Below are 18,097 nucleotides of genomic sequence, written 5' to 3'. Positions count from 1 at the left end.
ACATCACTGTAAAATATGGCCCCTCTAATTTATTTTTCGTTTTGCAGTAGCAAGGAGAGAATATAGTCCTGTTGACCTAAGTGCTCTAGAAGTGTATGGTGATTCCTATTTATGTCCAAAATATGAAAGTTCTTGGAATTTTTTGGAAAATGGTGAATTCATTATCATGCCAGTCTTGTTGCAATTATGACCCCCATATGCGTACACACATACATGTCTGTTTAATAAAATTTTGCTAACTGAAAAAGATTAACTGTTATCATGGGGCTTATTTACATAAAAAGTTAGTGAGATGTTGTTGAATCTCAGCTGACATGCACCAAATAAAAGCCAGTTCAATGCTTTTGTACAAGATCAGCTCACAGACATGTAAAATGTCAGTATAGGAATTCAAGAAGACAGTGATGGACAGAAACCTGAATCTTCCCTTAATCTTTTGCAGCAGAGTGAAGGAGGATAGAGGTGAATAATGCTTTCAAGAGACATTCTTTATATATGTTCTTGTTATTTTGTTACATAATGAGCAACTTCATTTTAAGCAACCATTTTGGTAGACTCAAAAGTTACTAATAAGATTAAGTGACTGCTCAGGCTCTGAAATTCTTCAGAAAAATCTTTTAGGTTTAAGATGTAACATTTATGTGAAGACTGTATATACTCTGTAATTCACAGGAACTAGAAGTACTTGCTGCACGATGCAGCATTAATTAATGCATTTATGGTTTTTCTCTTTATATGTTTTATCACAGCGCATCCTCTCCAAAGCTTTTTCACCATCCAGATAATCATTGCCAGTGTGTGATCTCTAACCATTCATAGTCCCTCTTACTAGAAGTAATTAACCTTCCTGCCTGACCTGTACTGACCCCTCTGAGACTCTACTTCCCATCCTGGATCAGCTCTATCCACTCTCTAAAACTATGTGTTTTTATCTGAAGTGTGGTCACTGAATTTTGCCTTTCCTGCTGCAGTCTCAAAAACAAAGATCCAGGAAAATTCTTCCAGTCCTTGACATCAGTCTGTAGTTTTCATGACCTTACCAGCTTCATAGTTTCATCTTAGGGGGTAAATTTTCCACTCCTATGCCACAAATCATTTAAATCTTTTCTTGCTGACCTTGTAAAATGCCCTCTCTGTGTTGTTTACTCCTGTCAGGGTGTTGCCCAAGTACTCTGGAAAGTTTCAGTTGAGGTAATTAGCTTTTGCTTGCTGACAAATCTGCTTCAGTTATTCTTCACAGTGCCTGTTAAACAGAGGGCTGTATTCCTAGGCCAGAATAAGTGTCCCATTCTGTGTTACAGAAAATGAGGCTTCAGTTCCTCATTTAGAGACACTGCTGTTAACTCTTGTCAAAGCACTATTACTTGTTCAGTACCAGAAAAGCTGTATGTGTAGTTGCCTAGTGAGCTCACCTAGATGGAAAATAACCTGACAGAAAAATTATTTGGTGTTGTTTACTGTTTACCTGCAGCAACAGCTCTGTTCACATGACTCAAAGGGAAATACAGAGCTGAGAACAGACTGATAGGGGTGAGATTATTTGGGAACCACCCCAGAACTACAGACAATGACACCCACCCACTGAATCTGTTCTAACGTCTTTCACAGTGAGAATCAAGAGGGTAAACTTGCAGTGTTTCTCTTTTGGGTAATATTGTAAATATTTTCCCTGTCTGTCTTCACAAAAATACTTTCACAGTGTTTTCCTAGTATTTCCCAATGCAAGCTACTGTGTTTGTATATGAATAGACATTGCCAAAGGTTTTTCAGAGTTATTTAATTTGAAGAACTTAATGCTTTTGCCATAGCAAAAATGCAAAACAACTTTTAAATCATTACTAGTAATTATCTTTTGTAATTTTCTTATAATCACAAAGCTGGCCACATCAGTCTGTGGAAAAATTATTTTCAGGATTTTTTATGAGGCTTCCAGGACTTCATGCTCCAAAAGCCTAGTGTCCAAAACATTCAGCCGTCACAGAAATCGTTTTTTCAAATGTTGAAGATGTTTGTGTGATGATGCATTCTGCATTTTATCATTCTTCTTTGTTACAAGGCATTTTCCATTTGCTAAGCTATGACCTGACATTTTATTACTTTTATAATCTACATAGGTTTTTCTTTTTTTAAATGGAAGAAAATTATTTGGAGTTTGTGGTTGGGTTTTTAGTTTTTTTTTTATAGTAGGGCTGGTTGTACATTGAAACAGGTTGCTGAAGGAGGCTGTCAAGTTTCCATCCTGGGAAGTGTTAAAAAACAAACAGGGTGATATCCTGAGCTATCTGTAGTACCTGACCGTGCTTGGAGAAGGATGGTTGAATTCGTCATCTCCAGAGCTACCTTCCAAGCACAACCATTCTAGAGTTGTGAAAAATTCAGTATCAGTAGATGGGTACCTACCTACACGTGCGCTTAGGCAAAGGCAGGAAAACACTTCTTTATCTGCAGTTAACATACTTACTTGCCTGGAGAGCTGTGAGGTAGGACCTTCTTTGAGATGGAATTTGATGTTTAGCATTTCCAGTGATAAAGATGTCTACCTGAGTTATTCTAGATGGAAGCAGTTGAGAAGTTAGAGGCATCAAAGAATAAATGCTCTTCAAGTGTTAATTATTTTTATGTGATAAAGATTCTCCTTACCCTCCCAGTATTAAGACCTAGCCTACAATCATCCCTTTGTTGTGCAGTTGATTAGAATTTTGACATCTTTAGGATTAAATTATTGGAAAAAATTTTTAGGATATAGTTCAGGTATTCAGTATTTTAGTATTTTTGAAGAATTGTCAGTTTCTAAAAATAATCTAAAAACCACAGAAGTAGTTTTTATTATTTCTTATAAAGTAGGTTTATATACCACTGGATTGATAAAATTACTTGCATGTTCAGAATTTGAGTTTGTTTAGTTTTTAACAAATTATATTCGGGGAATGTTTTATGGTTTCGAAAGATTTATAGGGCTACATTTAATGGCAGTTTCTTCTCCCTGCCCTGTAGCACGTGCCATGGTGGTTTTAAGTGTGCTGTGCATGTTTGACAAGTTAGAAACTCAGCAAACCCCATCAGTGCTGAGCCACACTGTCTCAGGCTTGTTTTTGTTGGCTGGTATCCACTACCATGCTATAAAATACATTTACTTGACAGAAGAAAGTGGAGAACCACATTAACTACAGAGTTTAAAAAGGCTGGCTAACCACATGCAATAAATATTAATAAAAGAAAAGGCCACCCACCTTTGACCTTCAATATTTGTTACTGGCTCTGGTGTTTTAGAGTTACTTTAGCATTTTGAGCATTACATAACAATATGTAAGACTCTTACTTAAATCCAACAATTTACTAGCAACTCTGTATTGTGTACTTCAGGTTTACCTCTAAAAATATTGTTCTGCAGCTTCCTTGTAATAAGCAAACCAAGTTTATTTGTGTCTGTAAGTAAATGGGAAAGTATAATGTTGTATGTTATGTGCATGTAGGAGGATGCTTTGCTGGGGAGCCTTGTAAAGAATGGCTGTTTGATTAATGAAATTTCATCCCTCTCAGTTTTTCTTTCTAAAACAGAATACAAAGCAGAAAAAACAGATTAGGAGAGTGTCATGCACAATCTTGTGGTAAAATGAAGTTCTGATTCATGATGGCTTAATGGGCTTCAGAATTTTTTCAGTATTTTTAATGTTATGTGTCTGCTAGCACAAAAAAAATGGAGGCTGGACCAAACCAGAAATAGTATGGAACATGCACTGGGAAGTTGGAGGGAGAAGAAAGGGAAGGCTAGAAAAGGAATCATTGTTCCATGAAATACTAACAAGATACTGCATCTTGCTAGCTCTGGATACATTTGTTACATAAGTGGCACAAACCAACTTGAGCCTTGGACAATGTCCATTTAAGGCATTACTATGTGTCAAAAATAGATACTTTCTTTTGTGTTTTTGATGAGATGTGTTGTCCTTTGTGGCAGATTGTGCCCACTTTGGCTCTCTGGAGTCAGAAGTTTGAGTCTTAAGAGTTTCTGTGCTATCCTGCTGAATCAGACTGAGAACAGTACTCACATGGAGATTCAAAGTCACATGTAGAACAATACTCTTAATGTCTGAAAATGAGTTTCCCTGCTGACCAGAAGGGTGACAGTACTGTGAGACACTGGCTTCAAATACCAAGTTCTTAGTGTTGTGGGGAAGAAAGAAGCATGAGTGAAAATCAGCATCTCTTCCGTTTCTGCAGTCAGCAAGTGAAAAGGTCAACAGTGTATAAAAAGAAGGGAAAAAACAGATAAAGTGATAAATGAAGTCAAAGAATTAAGAATTAAAAATAAGAGTACAAAAGTCATGAGGGCCTGAATCGCTGTATCTTATCTGAAGCACTTAATTGTTCTCCTTCAAATCCCTCTTCCCATTTTTATTGTGCCCACGAAGATCCTGGCAGCAAATAGTCTGTAGAAACCACTGGTTATCACCAATTTTTACTTCCTTCCCTGCCTACATGCTGGTATTGTCACTCCTTTTACATTGTATTCTACTCTGGAGTTATTAATTCACTTATTCACATGCTCATTCATGTGTTTAAGCTTGGTCCTGCTCCAGTGTGGTGCTCTCTTTGACAATGGGAATATTAATTCTAAGATCCAGATGAGTGACCAACTAACTGTCAATATCTCACTCTATTTCAGAGTGTTGTGCGTTGCCTTTGGCATCCCAAGCTGAACCAGATCATGGTTGGTACTGGAAATGGTTTAGCCAAGGTGTACTATGATCCTGTCAAAAGCCAGAGGTATGTAATTATGATTTATTATGGAGCTTTTTCCTCAAATTTAGCCTGATTCTGTGATTCGATTATTATACTAAGAAATGAGTAAAACTGGTTAGGTAACATTTGTTTTGCAGAGTTCTACTTATTCAGCAGCAGTAGAAAGAGAAAAAAATATCCCAAAATGTTTGCTTATGAAGAATGGCACTTTTTCCGCTGGGCTTTTCCTTTTGCAGTATGATGGCTGTTCTACCTGAATTTACAAGTACTTTCATTTTTTAATTGCATGAAATCTGCAGTAAGAGCAACCTTTCATCCTGTCTGTTGGAGGTTGCCAAGGAAGTGATACTGAGTCGGTATTTATTGTATTTAGGTTTTTGTATTGTATTCAGATTTCTTAATGCATATTTTCTTCCTGAAGTAAAAATCTTGTTTAGAGGCATCAGTCTTCAGTGCTAATGAAGTAATGCTGGAAGACACAGTTGACAATGTGCAAAGCAAGGAAACACATCCCACCTTTCTTTTAGTCTTCTTCACCACTCTAATTTATCACATGAGGATTTTGTCTGTACATCTAAGGGAAAGGTGGTACTGATTTATCAGACAGTGACTTGCCAACTGAGGATGAAGAGGGCCTAAGTAGAGGACCTATAAATACTTGTTTTGGGATTAATTTTCTTTTGCCATCTGGATTGGCTGGAGAAGTGGGGCATTAATCCTTCCTGTCATGCAGGAGGAAATGTACAATTCATTGATACTGACTGGAATAAATAAGGTGTTCTTCCTATGTATGTGGTTTGCTGCCATCCTAAACCAAACTGAGTTCATGTTTTCTGGATACTTACTGTTACCTGGCCACTTCCATGTGAAGATAAGCTCTGGTTTACAAGATTATCAGAAATAAGTTTTATTTTTCTGATTTTGGCAGTTTAGAGAACATGGGAGTTGGTCATCATTTTTTGGACCACAGAGTCCTAGTGCAATTTTGTGCCTGGTTTATTTCCTGGTATTTACCATGAGGAGGTAAATACGACTGGTTTAAATCAATCTTGATGCAGCCAAGCTTATGCAGTCTTTCCTGCCTCAGTGTTCCAGGCATCTCTGGTTAGATAATGGCCAACTCTGCTGCCTAGGAAGAATTAAATCAGGAGCAAATGAGTGCCCAAGTTTGGAGAGCAGCACTTCCAATGTGCACACTAAAGTACTGTGGACAAATGAAGTGTGAAATGAATCTTCCACCCTTATTTCTGCATGTCATATAAACTGCTCTATAACAGAAACACTGTAATCTCCCTACCCTCCTTCACATGAGCATGAACAGGCAAAGATACACACATTCATGAATATTTAGAGTGCTGTATAATTTTGTTGAGACTGTCTTGAATAAAAACTGGTTTCTGTTTGATATAAACAGACTAACTGAACTGTTCTGTTTCCTCCTAGGGGAGCAAAATTATGTGTGGTCAAAACAAAACGAAAAGAGAGACAAGCAGAGACTCTCACGCAGGATTACATTATAACACGTAAGAAATTTAAACATATCTTTGTAGTAGAATCCTTAGCTCATTCTTAGGTTTGAAATTATTTTCAGATTGTTTAACTTTATTTTTTTTCCTCTAAAAACCTGTCTTTCATTGAGCATTGATCACTGGTGTCATATATTGGCGCTTCATACAAATTTTTATAGCATTGCACAAACAGAAAGGTATATCTAATCTGTACGCTCTGTAAAGTTGTTAGTAATGGTTGGTTTCTTGGTTGTGATGCTCCTGAAAGCCTCAAAAATTTTGGAGCATTTTTACAGTTTTAGTTTTCCGTAACTTAATTGTGCAATGCAGATGGGTTTAGGAAGGATTTTGCCTCTTTGCAGTACCAGTGACAAAATCAGAGATGGGAGATGGGTCTTGAACAAATAACAAATGATTTTTCAAAATCTATAATTTACTGAAGTTATACAGGGTTTAAAATAGCTTAACTATCCCTAGCCTCAGGGATTTTTGGGCACTTACATTTGCAGTAGGGATCACTGACATATAAGAAATAGTTATCATTACTAGTATAAAATGTTCAATGATCTGCCTTTTCCCAAAGACAGATTTTACAATGGAATAAGGGAATTAACTGGGAGGTCTTGACCATCCCCATTAGCATTGCCCTGTGAAGTGTTTCCTCATGTGAAATGGGAACAGTCACATGGTTGTGGTCTCCTGCTTCTCTTCGTCCTCTTCCAGTTCCAGGGTGTTCAGTTCTGATTTCTAGTAGTCTTGGTTTTACACATACTAAAACCATTTCTCTATAAAACAAACAAGTTGTTTGGCAGCATAATAAACATAAAGAGGTTTAGAATGAGGAAGTTTGGGCAGTCTTGGTAACTAGACCCATATCAAGGCACTTTGGTTCCAGGTTCCCATCTTGGGCACTTTCCATCCTCAGCTGTGTCCAAACTACCTTACTGCTAGAGATATCCAGCTCCAGTTTTTGGGACCTTAAATTTAGATAGCAACTACCAAAGATCAGGGGTATTTATCCTCATTGGGTGCTCTTAATGCATCCTTACAACATCCTTCATTATAATGCTTTGTGTGCACTTTCATTAGTGTTTATGTTCTAAAGAACTTCTATGATTTTTTAAAGCAAATTCTGCTTAAAATCCGGTGGAACTTGTGTGTTCAGTGGCATTTATAAATGTCATTGAAAGATGTAGGTCCCAGTTATGCAAATTTTTGGGATTTTATCACTGAGTTTTAGCTGATTAGCTGTTTCTTCCACATAATTTTGAAACTAAACAAAGATGCTTCCATATACATCAATGCAGAAAAACGTTGTAAGGATTTGCTCAGCAAATTTTTAATTTTTTTGCGTATTTTGGAAACTTTTCAGAGGTTAGATGTCAGTCTTTTAAGTTTACAGATAGAACTGGGAAGACCTGAAGATCTCTGAAGTGCTTTTGCGAAGTGAACTGACCCCTTTTTTCTTCTCTTTTTTTACCCCTTTTTTCTTTTAGTTTTTTTTTTTTCTCCTGATCAGATTTCCTGTTGTTCTTTAATATCAGAATTGCCTGTAATGGCTACTTAAAATGCAGGAATGTTATTTTAAGGGATTAAGTGGCACTTTTAAAACATAGGAATACACTGCATGGTTTTCCCTTAGACAGCCTTGACTCCACAAATGGCAAAGGCTTGGATCTGTGTGTTAGTCACCTCAGATGCTCTGTGGAAACTGATCAAGCTTAGTGCCTGCCAGAAAATTGTCCCTGGCATTTCATACTTAATGAAATCTACAAAAATAAAACTTAAACATTTGTTTCCAAAGATCTGCTGTGTGTCACCAGGCTGTGACTTCATTCAGTCTAATAAATTGAACAGACTTACAGAAATAAGCTGAAAACTCAAGCTGATAAGTGCCTGAATGCTCCCTGATGGTTTTTTAAATTCAATATAGAGATGATCTTCCTAAATTTAAGATTTGTTTGGTTATTTTTTGTCTTTATTGGATCATTTGACTGCTTTTCCTGGGTTTGGGGCAACAGCAGCAATGAGCACACCTGCATGTGACATCTAAGCCTCTCTGCAAGAAAGCCATGCCTATTCACGTGGTGTTTCTCTGTTGCTGACAAATTACTCTCTTGTCTGAGTGGATCAAAGCCATTACTGTGACTGAAGATAACACTTTTATGAGGAAATAGAAGTTCTAAATCCTGACAATTTAGCCAGGCTTTCACAGTTATGGTATTTTTCCAATGGTGATTAACCGTAGTATTTAAGAAAGAACATGATTGTGACTTCATGTGCATAAAATTACATTTGGAATCATCGAGGGGTTTCTGCTCCACTCTTTGTCATATCCAAGAATGTGTCAAGCACCTTGTCATGCTCTTAGAATATGAGAAAGCTGAAGAAACATGGGAAGTTCAGAAAAGAGTAACTGATTTGTCACAATGCTAATGTTGACAGAGGTATGAATGAAATATGCATAAACTGTGCAAACAGTATTTCAGATGAGAGGCTCCTGCTTGAAGGAACTCTGATATCTGACTGTTTTCATTGGCTAAAAATTCAGCAGAAAGAAATGCCTGAAAGTACAACTCAGTAAACCACTGTTTGGATATGGGATTACTGAGAGGCTGCTCCTGACACCTCTTCCTTTGCAAGAAAGAATCCAACTCTTTGTATTTAAAATGTTAAAAAGAAAATGGAATTTCTAACATTTCATTTTGTCCAAACTGTGACCCTTCAGCCCATGCACTTCCAATGTTCCGTGAACCACGACAACGAAGCACGAGGAAACAGCTGGAGAAGGATAGGTTGGACCCCATGAAGTCTCACAAACCTGAACCTCCAGTAGCAGGAGCAGGTAATCTAGGCATAATCATTTTGAACTGTTGTATGCCAAAGGGGCCATCATGTTTTGGTTCTACGCTCATTTGGATTTGCATTTTTTGGGTGGTGGCTCTACTCCATAGATGTATGGGCAGTGTCCAGCACTTTAAGACATTGATGTCTCATTGGAGTGCTTGCCTGCAAAAAATTAGTAATTACAATGGCTTACTTTGAGTTACATGGTCAGTAAAACACCCACCTGAATGCAGCCCTAAGTTAAATGCTTCCTATAGCATTAAATAACCTCTTTGTATCAGGTCACCGTTGCAAGCTCTGAATATTTCTTAAATATTTTTCTCTTCGTGCCGCAGGTCGTGGTGGCCGTGTTGGGACCCACGGGGTCACCCTGTCATCATATATAGTCAAGAACATTGCCCTGGACAAGACAGATGACAGCAATCCTCGAGAGGCCATACTACGTCACGCAAAGGAAGCGGAGGAAAATCCATACTGGGTGGCTCCAGCATATGCTAAGTAAGGAAACAATTAAGAGTACAAGTCATATTTCTGGAGGCCAGTAGGAGTTCAGTTAAAATAGATGTTTTTAATGCTATACTTTGCCTTTTTTGGATTGCTGCCACAAATATCTGAGCCAAGAATATACTCTTTTATAAAGATACAAGTTTCCAGGAGTTTAAATTGTTGAAATTTCACATTTCCACTTCTAAAATATACCTGCCAGTGCTAGAAGTTATTTTAAAGCCTTCAAAGTTGATTTGAGTTTAGAATCTTCTCCAAATCAGTGTCTTAAACTGCAGTATACCTTTTAATAGGGTACTGTCCCATTGGTATATTGAGATGATGTTCCAACACACCCTCTAGTTCTGACTGATTCTTAGATTACACCTTCAAAATATTTGTGTGGTGTTATGATAGGGTGATTTCTCAACTGTCATAAGTTTTTATCTGAATTTTTCCTACATGAGGACCCAAGTAACTGCCTAAATTAACTTGGTTTTAAAGGTACAGCAATATTAAAAATTGCAGCTGAAAAAAATTAAAAGCTGATAAAATCTCCTATGAAAAATTCAACATAAAGAAATAAATTTTCAGGTGTTACATAAGTTGAAGAGCCTTATGAAGATTTTTGTGGTAAAACCTTAGTAAATCCACAGAATCTCAGCTTTTGGATGATGATATTTGTTTTCTGACTTGACCCACATGTTCACAAAGATAACTAAATAGCAGTTCTAAAGCAGCTTGAGAATATCAGCGACCCAGCCTGGCTTTGAGCAGGTAATTAATAAGTATGGTACACTGGTAATTGATAACTATGGCATTTGGTGTTATACATCAAACCAATGCATTATAGAGCATCACTCTTGGTACCAAAGATGGGATATTTGAAAGCCTAATTCTGTAGCAATTGTTGTAATAAGTATGTTAAATATTGATATTTAATTGTTTGATTGCAAGAGAGGAAATATATTTAGAATGTGTAGGTATCTGGTTTTATTTGAGGAATCCATCCTCAAAAGCAAATACAACCACATATTCCATCAGGTAGATAGACACTTCAGCATATTTTTGGCTTACTGACTTCATTGATTGTATATTAAGTTTCATCCACAACACCTGCAGTGTAGTAAACATGAAAGTTTTAAAACAAAGCTGTGTTAGAGGAGGCTTACTGTGTCAGGTGGCCAGATCTCATTACAGTTCCTTGTTAAAGATGTGGCTGCAGGGGAAGAGGAGAGCTGGCTGAGAAGTGGGCAGGATGCAAGTCCAGACTGCTATTAACTTACACACCAGACGGTGATGTGTATGTGGGGGAATTGGACTGCAGCCAGTAACACGCTGCCTTGATGGCTTTGTCAGCTGATAAATCTCATCCTGGTGAGGATGAGAGCCTCAAGCCACTATCCTTGCTTTAAAAGCTTCAGTTTCAGATACACTCTCTGCAAAGAGCATTAAAAAACTTCCAAACAATAATAACGTTTTTAACAATAACAACAATAGCATACTACTACTACTACTACTACTACTACTACTACTAAAACCAGCACTAATAATAATGCTAATAATATCTAATACAATGAAATACAGAAACTCGATTGTGTTGTGTTCTTAGTTTTCAGAAATTCAGGACTATATTTAGGACTATATAATAGCACAGACACATAAAGCTGTGCTATTATAATATATAAAATACAATAATATATGCTATTATAATTATATCCTACATCTGATTTTACGAAGCATGGATATTTAACCTGTTCATAAAATGCATTTTACAGATGTACATTTTGCAGACTTATATTTAATAAAATATGCAAATTGCAAGTAATTGATCCAAATTACCATGCAGTACTGTTTTGTATAAGTTACGCTATAGATTTAGGAAAGGTGATATTCTGATACATTTTAAAAATCATATACTGTCTTAAGACCTAAAAGCCATACACGCAGTATGTTTCATTTCTTTAAATAGTGTTTATTCTTTTACTACTTTATTCTTCTGCTACCAGTTTTTCCACACTTCTTGTAGTAAATTCTAACTTAAACATGGTATAAAACTATCCACTTGATATATCTTTTGTTTGACAAGGCTTTTGGTCCTGTGCTGTCTATGCACATAAAGTTTTCACTCTCCTTCAGAAAATGTGTAAGGAAGATATAGTTGCTTCATTTTCTCCAGTGATAGTTAGTAAATAGTTTTAGACTGAGAAGATTAAGAAATGCTCTTTTCTGGTCAATCAGTTTTCATAATTTGGAATATGATGACTGGATTGATTTGCCTTGTGTGGCGATGTGATCCATAGTGGCTACATCATTCTCAATGAGTTAACAGATGTAATGCTTTTTTAATTGTATATGAGGGAGAATGACTTTTGTGCGTGGGGGGGTAGTGATTGGACAAGGGGAAACAGTTTTAAACTAAAAAAAGAGAGATTTAGATTAGATGTTATGAAGAAATTGTTTATTCAGAGTGTAGTGAGGCACAGAACAAGTTGCCCAGAGAAGTTGGGAATGCACCATCCCTGGAAGTGTTCAAGGCCAGGCTGGATGAGGTTCTGAGCAGCCTGCTCTGGTGGAAGGTGTCCCTGCCCATGGTAGGGGAGTTGGATCTGGGTGGTCTTTAGGGTCCCTTCCAACCCAAACTATTCTATGATTTTCTAAGAAATGCATAAATTTTCTAAGAAATGCATGACTTCAGTTAGTTTATGCATTCTATGTAAAAATATATCTCTTTTTTGGAGTTAAAGGTGCATAATTTACTCTTGAACCTGAATATTCATTTGTATTATTTATGACTTGAAAAGTGTTTTAAGCTTGTTATCATTAGCTTGACCTTTCTACTCCCTGTGACATTTGAGCCAAAAAGGAGGGGGAAGTACGTAAGAGCAAAAGAATTGGTGAAAAACAGATGCTGTTGGAAAGGATACTGGGGGTGATAAGAAGTACATGCTGAATCAGGAGATGACATGTCACAGAAGCCCAGTGTGAACAAAGTGTCAAATAAGATATGATCAACACAGCAGAAAAGTCATAATGGATGAGGATAAGGAAAAGATCTTGAGATTTCTCGGGAAAAGGCTTGTTAGAGTCCTTGGCAAGAGCCATTCCACTGGAGTGAAAGGAAAGGAAGGACAGATTGAAGATTTCAAGTAAAGAACTACAGGAAAGGAACTTGAGGCATCAGTTGTAAATGTTTGAAAATTACATTCTTTGTGAGCTGTTTGTTTTAACACAGCTGTACAGATATACTATAATGACTTCAGATGTCCCTCTGAAGGATCAGTAGGAATTACTAAGCATTGTAGCTGAGTGCCTAATCAGATGCAGCTTTCTTCTGTACCAAAGAGAAATTAAGGGTGAAATTTCCCTCCTCAACAAGGTAAACAGGAGTTAGGGAAAATACCTTTCATTTCACTGATGTTACCCCTATTTTGCAGTCTTTTTTATTGCGGTTTGTCACTGTCAAAAGGGAATGACTTGAAGCAAGTCTGTAGCTGTGATGTGTTCACTGAACCTTTTCTCAAGGGCAGTGCCAGTCTGTGAAGTGTTAGTCGTGTAATGGCTCAAGTATTGTTAGATGAAAAATCAGGACTAAGCAGAATGTCTTGTAATAGCAGCCTTGTTGGCATGGATTGTTATATTTATCCTAAATGTTATTTTGTAAATTGGTAATTTTGAGAGAGAAGCCCCTGAGATTTAGAAAAGAGTCAAGCTGGTTGGCGGGATGAAGAACAAAAAAGGCTCCTGATGTGAAAACCTTAACTTTTCTGTCTGGAAGTGACCTTTATGACATTATTCTGCTTTCCATGCATACTTGAAAATCTTTTTTCTTTGTTTCAGTGCAGTATAAACACAAATTTTAGAAGTTACTTTGACATGAGTCACATGTTGTGATATGCAGTTGTCATCTCCAGCTGGTTGTGCTGCTGCAGTGTTACTTATCTTCTAGTCTATTATCCTCACATGTCAATGAGCTACTTTTACTGGATCCCTGAAAAGCAATTAAGAAAAACCACCCATAACCAGAGGGATTATGGTGACTAAAGCAGTCTTCATGGCCCCTGGGAATTTTTTAGAGGTCTGCCTATCTGAATATCTTGAAAACCACTGAAGTAAAGAGAAGCACATAGTATAAATAAATCATGCTAGTTTGTTTTCCCATTTTTGTTTGCAGCCTGTTACCATAACCCACAATAGGAATGCATTTTTCAGTGTATGAGATACTGGTTTCAGCTGACACTCATCTGGAAACACAGGATCATAGAACAATTTAGATAGCAAGGGAATGCCTGAAGTCATCTAGTCCAAGTTCCTGTTTAAAGTGTGTTCACTGCTCAGATCTAGTTAGATTTGGGTTGTTCAGGGGTTTGCTCAACCAAGGTTAAATATCCTCAAGGATGGAAATTCCCACACCTGTCTGGGCAGCCCGTTCTCACAATTTGGTTGCCAGGCACAGTATGCCCTTGCTAAGTCCATGCTGGCTGTTCCCTGTCACCTCATGTCCTTCATATATCTGGAAATGCCTTCCACTGGGATTCATTTCATACCTTTCCTGCAAACTGAGGTTGTGTAATTGTCCACATCCTCCTTTTGCCCTTCACAAAGGTGATAATTAGTTTTTCTAGCCATTGAGACCCTCTCCCAGTCAGCATTTCATCTCAGTGATGACAGAGTGCCCTTGCAACATGGGCCAGCTCCCTCAGTACCTCTGGATCCACCTATGTGATATGGATTTTTACATGTCCAGTGAGCTACAAACTCTGTCTTCCTCTTCCTGTTGGGAATGTCTCAGTCCCTACCAAGACTCTGCTGTAGTGGAGGAGTGCTTGCAGGCCTGAAGACAGACCTATTCAGGGAAAGTGGAGCCGAAAAAACCACCGAGTATCTTGGCTTTTTCCATATGCTATGTTAGTGGTTTACCTGCTCAATAAAGCACATTTTTCCTTCACATTCCTTTGGCTGCCAGTGTAGCTGTAGAAATCCTTTGTTCTTGCTTCTCACATTTCTGTTTCAGTTCCATCTAAGCTTTGGCTCTCCTGACTCTGTTCCTCTGTGTTCATGGAATGCCTATGTTCCTTTTAGCTGAGGGTGTCCTTGCTTCCTTTGTGTTCTTCCCTTTTGGAGTTTGTGGTTTGTCACAGTCAGATCCATATGCATCCATGCCAGGCTACAGCCAGGCTGTACTTTCTGCAGATGAAATATAATCTGTTTTGAGGAGATTTCCTCAAATATCAACCAGCTTTCCTTGGGTCCCTTTGCACTCTATAATATTCTGCCATGGGATCTGCCAAACAGATCCCTAACAAACTGAAATCAACCCCCAAAGCCAAGTATAAATAAAACTGAGAAGTTTGATGGGGAAAAAGAACACAAACCTCAGAAATAAGAATACTTGATAGAAGAAAACTTGTTTTGATAATTTTTTGTAAGAATTTTAATCATACAGCAAACTCCTACATTTACTGCAGTTACTAAGCAGAAAAAAATTTGTGTTTAAATTAGATTAAATGATCACTACTGATAAAGCAATAACAAAAACAGTGCTTTAAAATGGTCAGACGTATGAATCACCCTAGGTGCCCCAGTTAACAGCTATGTAGCTTGTGGAGGTGGAACAGTTTACATTTCAGCTGAGGCTATAGCTATTTCATGGTAATTTTAAAAAGTGAGGTAGCAAACTTGGCTTCCTCTGCATATTTTTGCTTTAGCTGAATACCTCTAGATTATGGTATGGTTTCTCGCTTTTTTTTTTCTTTTTTTCTCCTTCTTCACCTACCTCAGCTTTCCTATACTCAGTTGACCTTTTCTGAAGTCTGTACGTTTTTCAGTGCCACTCATATCCTGGAAAAAACTTAGGTTTTGCTGCTTGTTTCACAAATTTATTCATTCCTCTAAGTTGGAAATGTTTGTTTGAATTATGGCAGTTGCAAGTTTGTGGTCAGAAATTATGGGCTTCCCCTTGATTAGTTGTGCTTTACTAATGAAACATTTAATACAGAGGTCATCCTAGAGGACATTTAGATACTTTTCATCTATTGTGGTGAAAGGAGGGTACATTGCTAAAACGGGATAAATAAACCTTTGTCAGTATGTGTTTGGCGGAAAAAAGAGAAGATTCCATACATTCTTCTTTTCAGCAGCTAGCAAAATCCAGTATTCAGCCAATAAGGCCTTCATCCCTGGTGTCTGTTTCAGATTCAATATTGATTGTTTTTTTTCCCCCGACTTCTTTCTTCAGCAATGGGTTAAGTAGAGTTTATATAGGTATTTGATAATGAAGTTTTAAAACTGGAAAATATGTTTTAATCTCATTTATGCTTTCCATGGCTAGGATAAGGACTCATGTAACTTCCACAGTATGGGTCCTCGTCTGGGTGCAAGGTCTGCTACAGCCTGCACCCAGGGACCACGTGCCAGTCGGAGTTCTTCAGTAGGGCCATCTCTGGAATGAGGGCCATCTGGAAAGAGCAGCATGACTCTTTCCTCCACGGCAAGCTTGGAGGATGGAGGGGCAGGCAGGGCAATAGAAAGATCGTGCATGTAAGGGGAATTGTCTTTAATTAGTTTTGGTGATTTTGAACCTATTTGTGTCACATATTTAACACGTGGAGAACCTGCTCCGTAAGAGCTGATGGCTTGCTATTACAAGTCAGAGGCAACGTGGGATTTTGCCTATTGTGCTACGTAAGGCAGGCACAATTTTGGTAAGCTTTATGCATTTTGTAGAGCTTGCCAAATAACAGTTGTTATAATAATAATGCTTCACATCCTTAGACTGATACAAAAACATTAGTTAATATAGTAATGAGATGATGACTGCCTTGGGTGCACTTTATATGTTGTCATGTTGAGAAGTTGAGCACAACCAGCATCAGAAATCTGATAGTTTCTGCTCTGCAGTGACTGTGCTGAGAATTAAGTTGGAAAAGGGAACCATGCAGTTGTTAAACTATAAAACAAGGGAACTGGATGTCCAAACAATTTATTGAATTGCTACTTGATACTGTATTCATTTAGAAAGTAATCAGTAATTACTTTTGTAAAGTTTAAGTGGTATTTAAAATTCGCACAAAGAGTGGAGGAATTGATACCATCAAGCTTGGCTGTCAGATACACTGTGTTCTCATATGAAGATCATTACATTTTTTATGTTACAGTAGTGTTAGATAAAGTCTCTGGGGAAGAAGCTGTTTTTTCATGCATAGGCTTAGCCAGAAACCTGGCTTAGCTGTTCTGTTTTCACTTACTGGCTGTTGTTGTTCTACAGTGCATCAAAATGGAAGTTTCTTTTCAAAAAGTAATGGAATGAGGAGGCCAGTGGCTCTGCTTTTCTAGCGTGGAATTAAATGTATTTGTTCCTCACTTCTGTTTTAATTTTGTTCATGGAGTATACAGATACTGATTGTAAGCTAATGAGGAAATAATACATGTGAGACGTGTCTGTTTGTTGTGCTTGTTTGTCTGTGAGCTGCAGTTTTCTTCAGTTCTGAGAAGGTTAGTTGGTAAGTTATTGTCAAAAATAAAAAATGGTCAAGCCTAGTGTGCTCTTTTTTTGGAAGTGTCTATATGTATCTATTTTGTTGGTGTCTAGTGCCTGTCTAATACAATTTCCGATAAAGTATTGTAGTCTGACCATTATATTAATCTTTTTAATGTTTTTTAGAACGCAGCCAAAAACAGTTTTTGCAGAAGTGGAACCAGAAGATGATGAAACAGACAAGCCAGAGTGGAAAAAACGTAAAATTTGAAAAATAATTTGTTTAAAGAATCATTTTGGAGCATTTGAAAAAAGATGAAACATTTATTTCTTTATTTGGGATAGTGGGTCAAAATTTGAAAGCAAATATTACTTCAGTTTATAAAACTTGCTGCAGTATAAAAAGGGATTGTTGAATTACACTGGCTTAATCACACATCTGAATTTTGTAATAAGGAATTACTTACATTGTGCAAATAACTTCTGTATGCCAGTTACTTTGTGAGTTAAGTGAAAAAATATTTCTTTATAAATAGTGAATTCATTATATTGCCAAATGTTGGGGTTTTTTTGATTACTGCCAACTTTACAAACGCCATGTCATGACAATGTTCAATTAATGTAAGTATCCAAATAAAACAGTACAATTTCTCAGACTCCTTTTTATTTTTTCCAGTTAAGAGCTAACAGATTACTGCTTTGCAAGTGAAACAAAGTTTAGATTAGTTATTGTGTAATATTCAAATTTAGTTCATTTTGTTTTCTCACATGAGTTACAATTCAGTTCACACTCTGTATGAATCTTAGAAAACATGTTTTCTGATGTCTGTACTTCTTTGCATGATGTTCCTTTTCAGTATGTGTAGTATCTACAGTAGCATTGTATACAGCTTATATTTTTAAAAAAATGTGAAATTGCAATGGACAGTTACATAATTTAGTGTAGTAAAAATAATGTGCTTATTGCCAAGTTGATGCAAAATTTTGTTGAGTTTTGTTATCCCTCTTAGTTTATGTGGATAAGTTTTAGGATAGAGCA

At 37.1% G+C, this 18,097-nt stretch overlaps 1 protein-coding gene across 1 annotated transcript in view; it reads left to right on the top strand.

The window, feature by feature from the left end:
* The window catches only part of WDR70 (WD repeat domain 70), a 124,028-nt gene extending 106,313 nt beyond the window's left edge, over nucleotides 1-17,715 (top strand). Inside the window, exons 14-18 of the mRNA XM_030969539.1 lie at nucleotides 4,667-4,767; nucleotides 6,187-6,266; nucleotides 8,980-9,096; nucleotides 9,434-9,596; nucleotides 17,245-17,715. Of these exons, the coding sequence (XP_030825399.1) occupies nucleotides 4,667-4,767; nucleotides 6,187-6,266; nucleotides 8,980-9,096; nucleotides 9,434-9,596; nucleotides 17,245-17,329 (546 nt within the window). The 3' untranslated portion in view covers nucleotides 17,330-17,715. The remainder of the gene's footprint in view (nucleotides 1-4,666; nucleotides 4,768-6,186; nucleotides 6,267-8,979; nucleotides 9,097-9,433; nucleotides 9,597-17,244) is intronic.
* The last annotated feature ends 382 nt before the right edge of the window (nucleotides 17,716-18,097 follow it).

Source organism: Camarhynchus parvulus, chromosome Z (genome assembly GCF_901933205.1).
Source record: "Camarhynchus parvulus chromosome Z, STF_HiC, whole genome shotgun sequence".
Lineage (NCBI taxonomy): Eukaryota > Metazoa > Chordata > Aves > Passeriformes > Thraupidae > Camarhynchus > Camarhynchus parvulus.
This window is presented reverse-complemented; position numbering and strand designations above follow the sequence as displayed.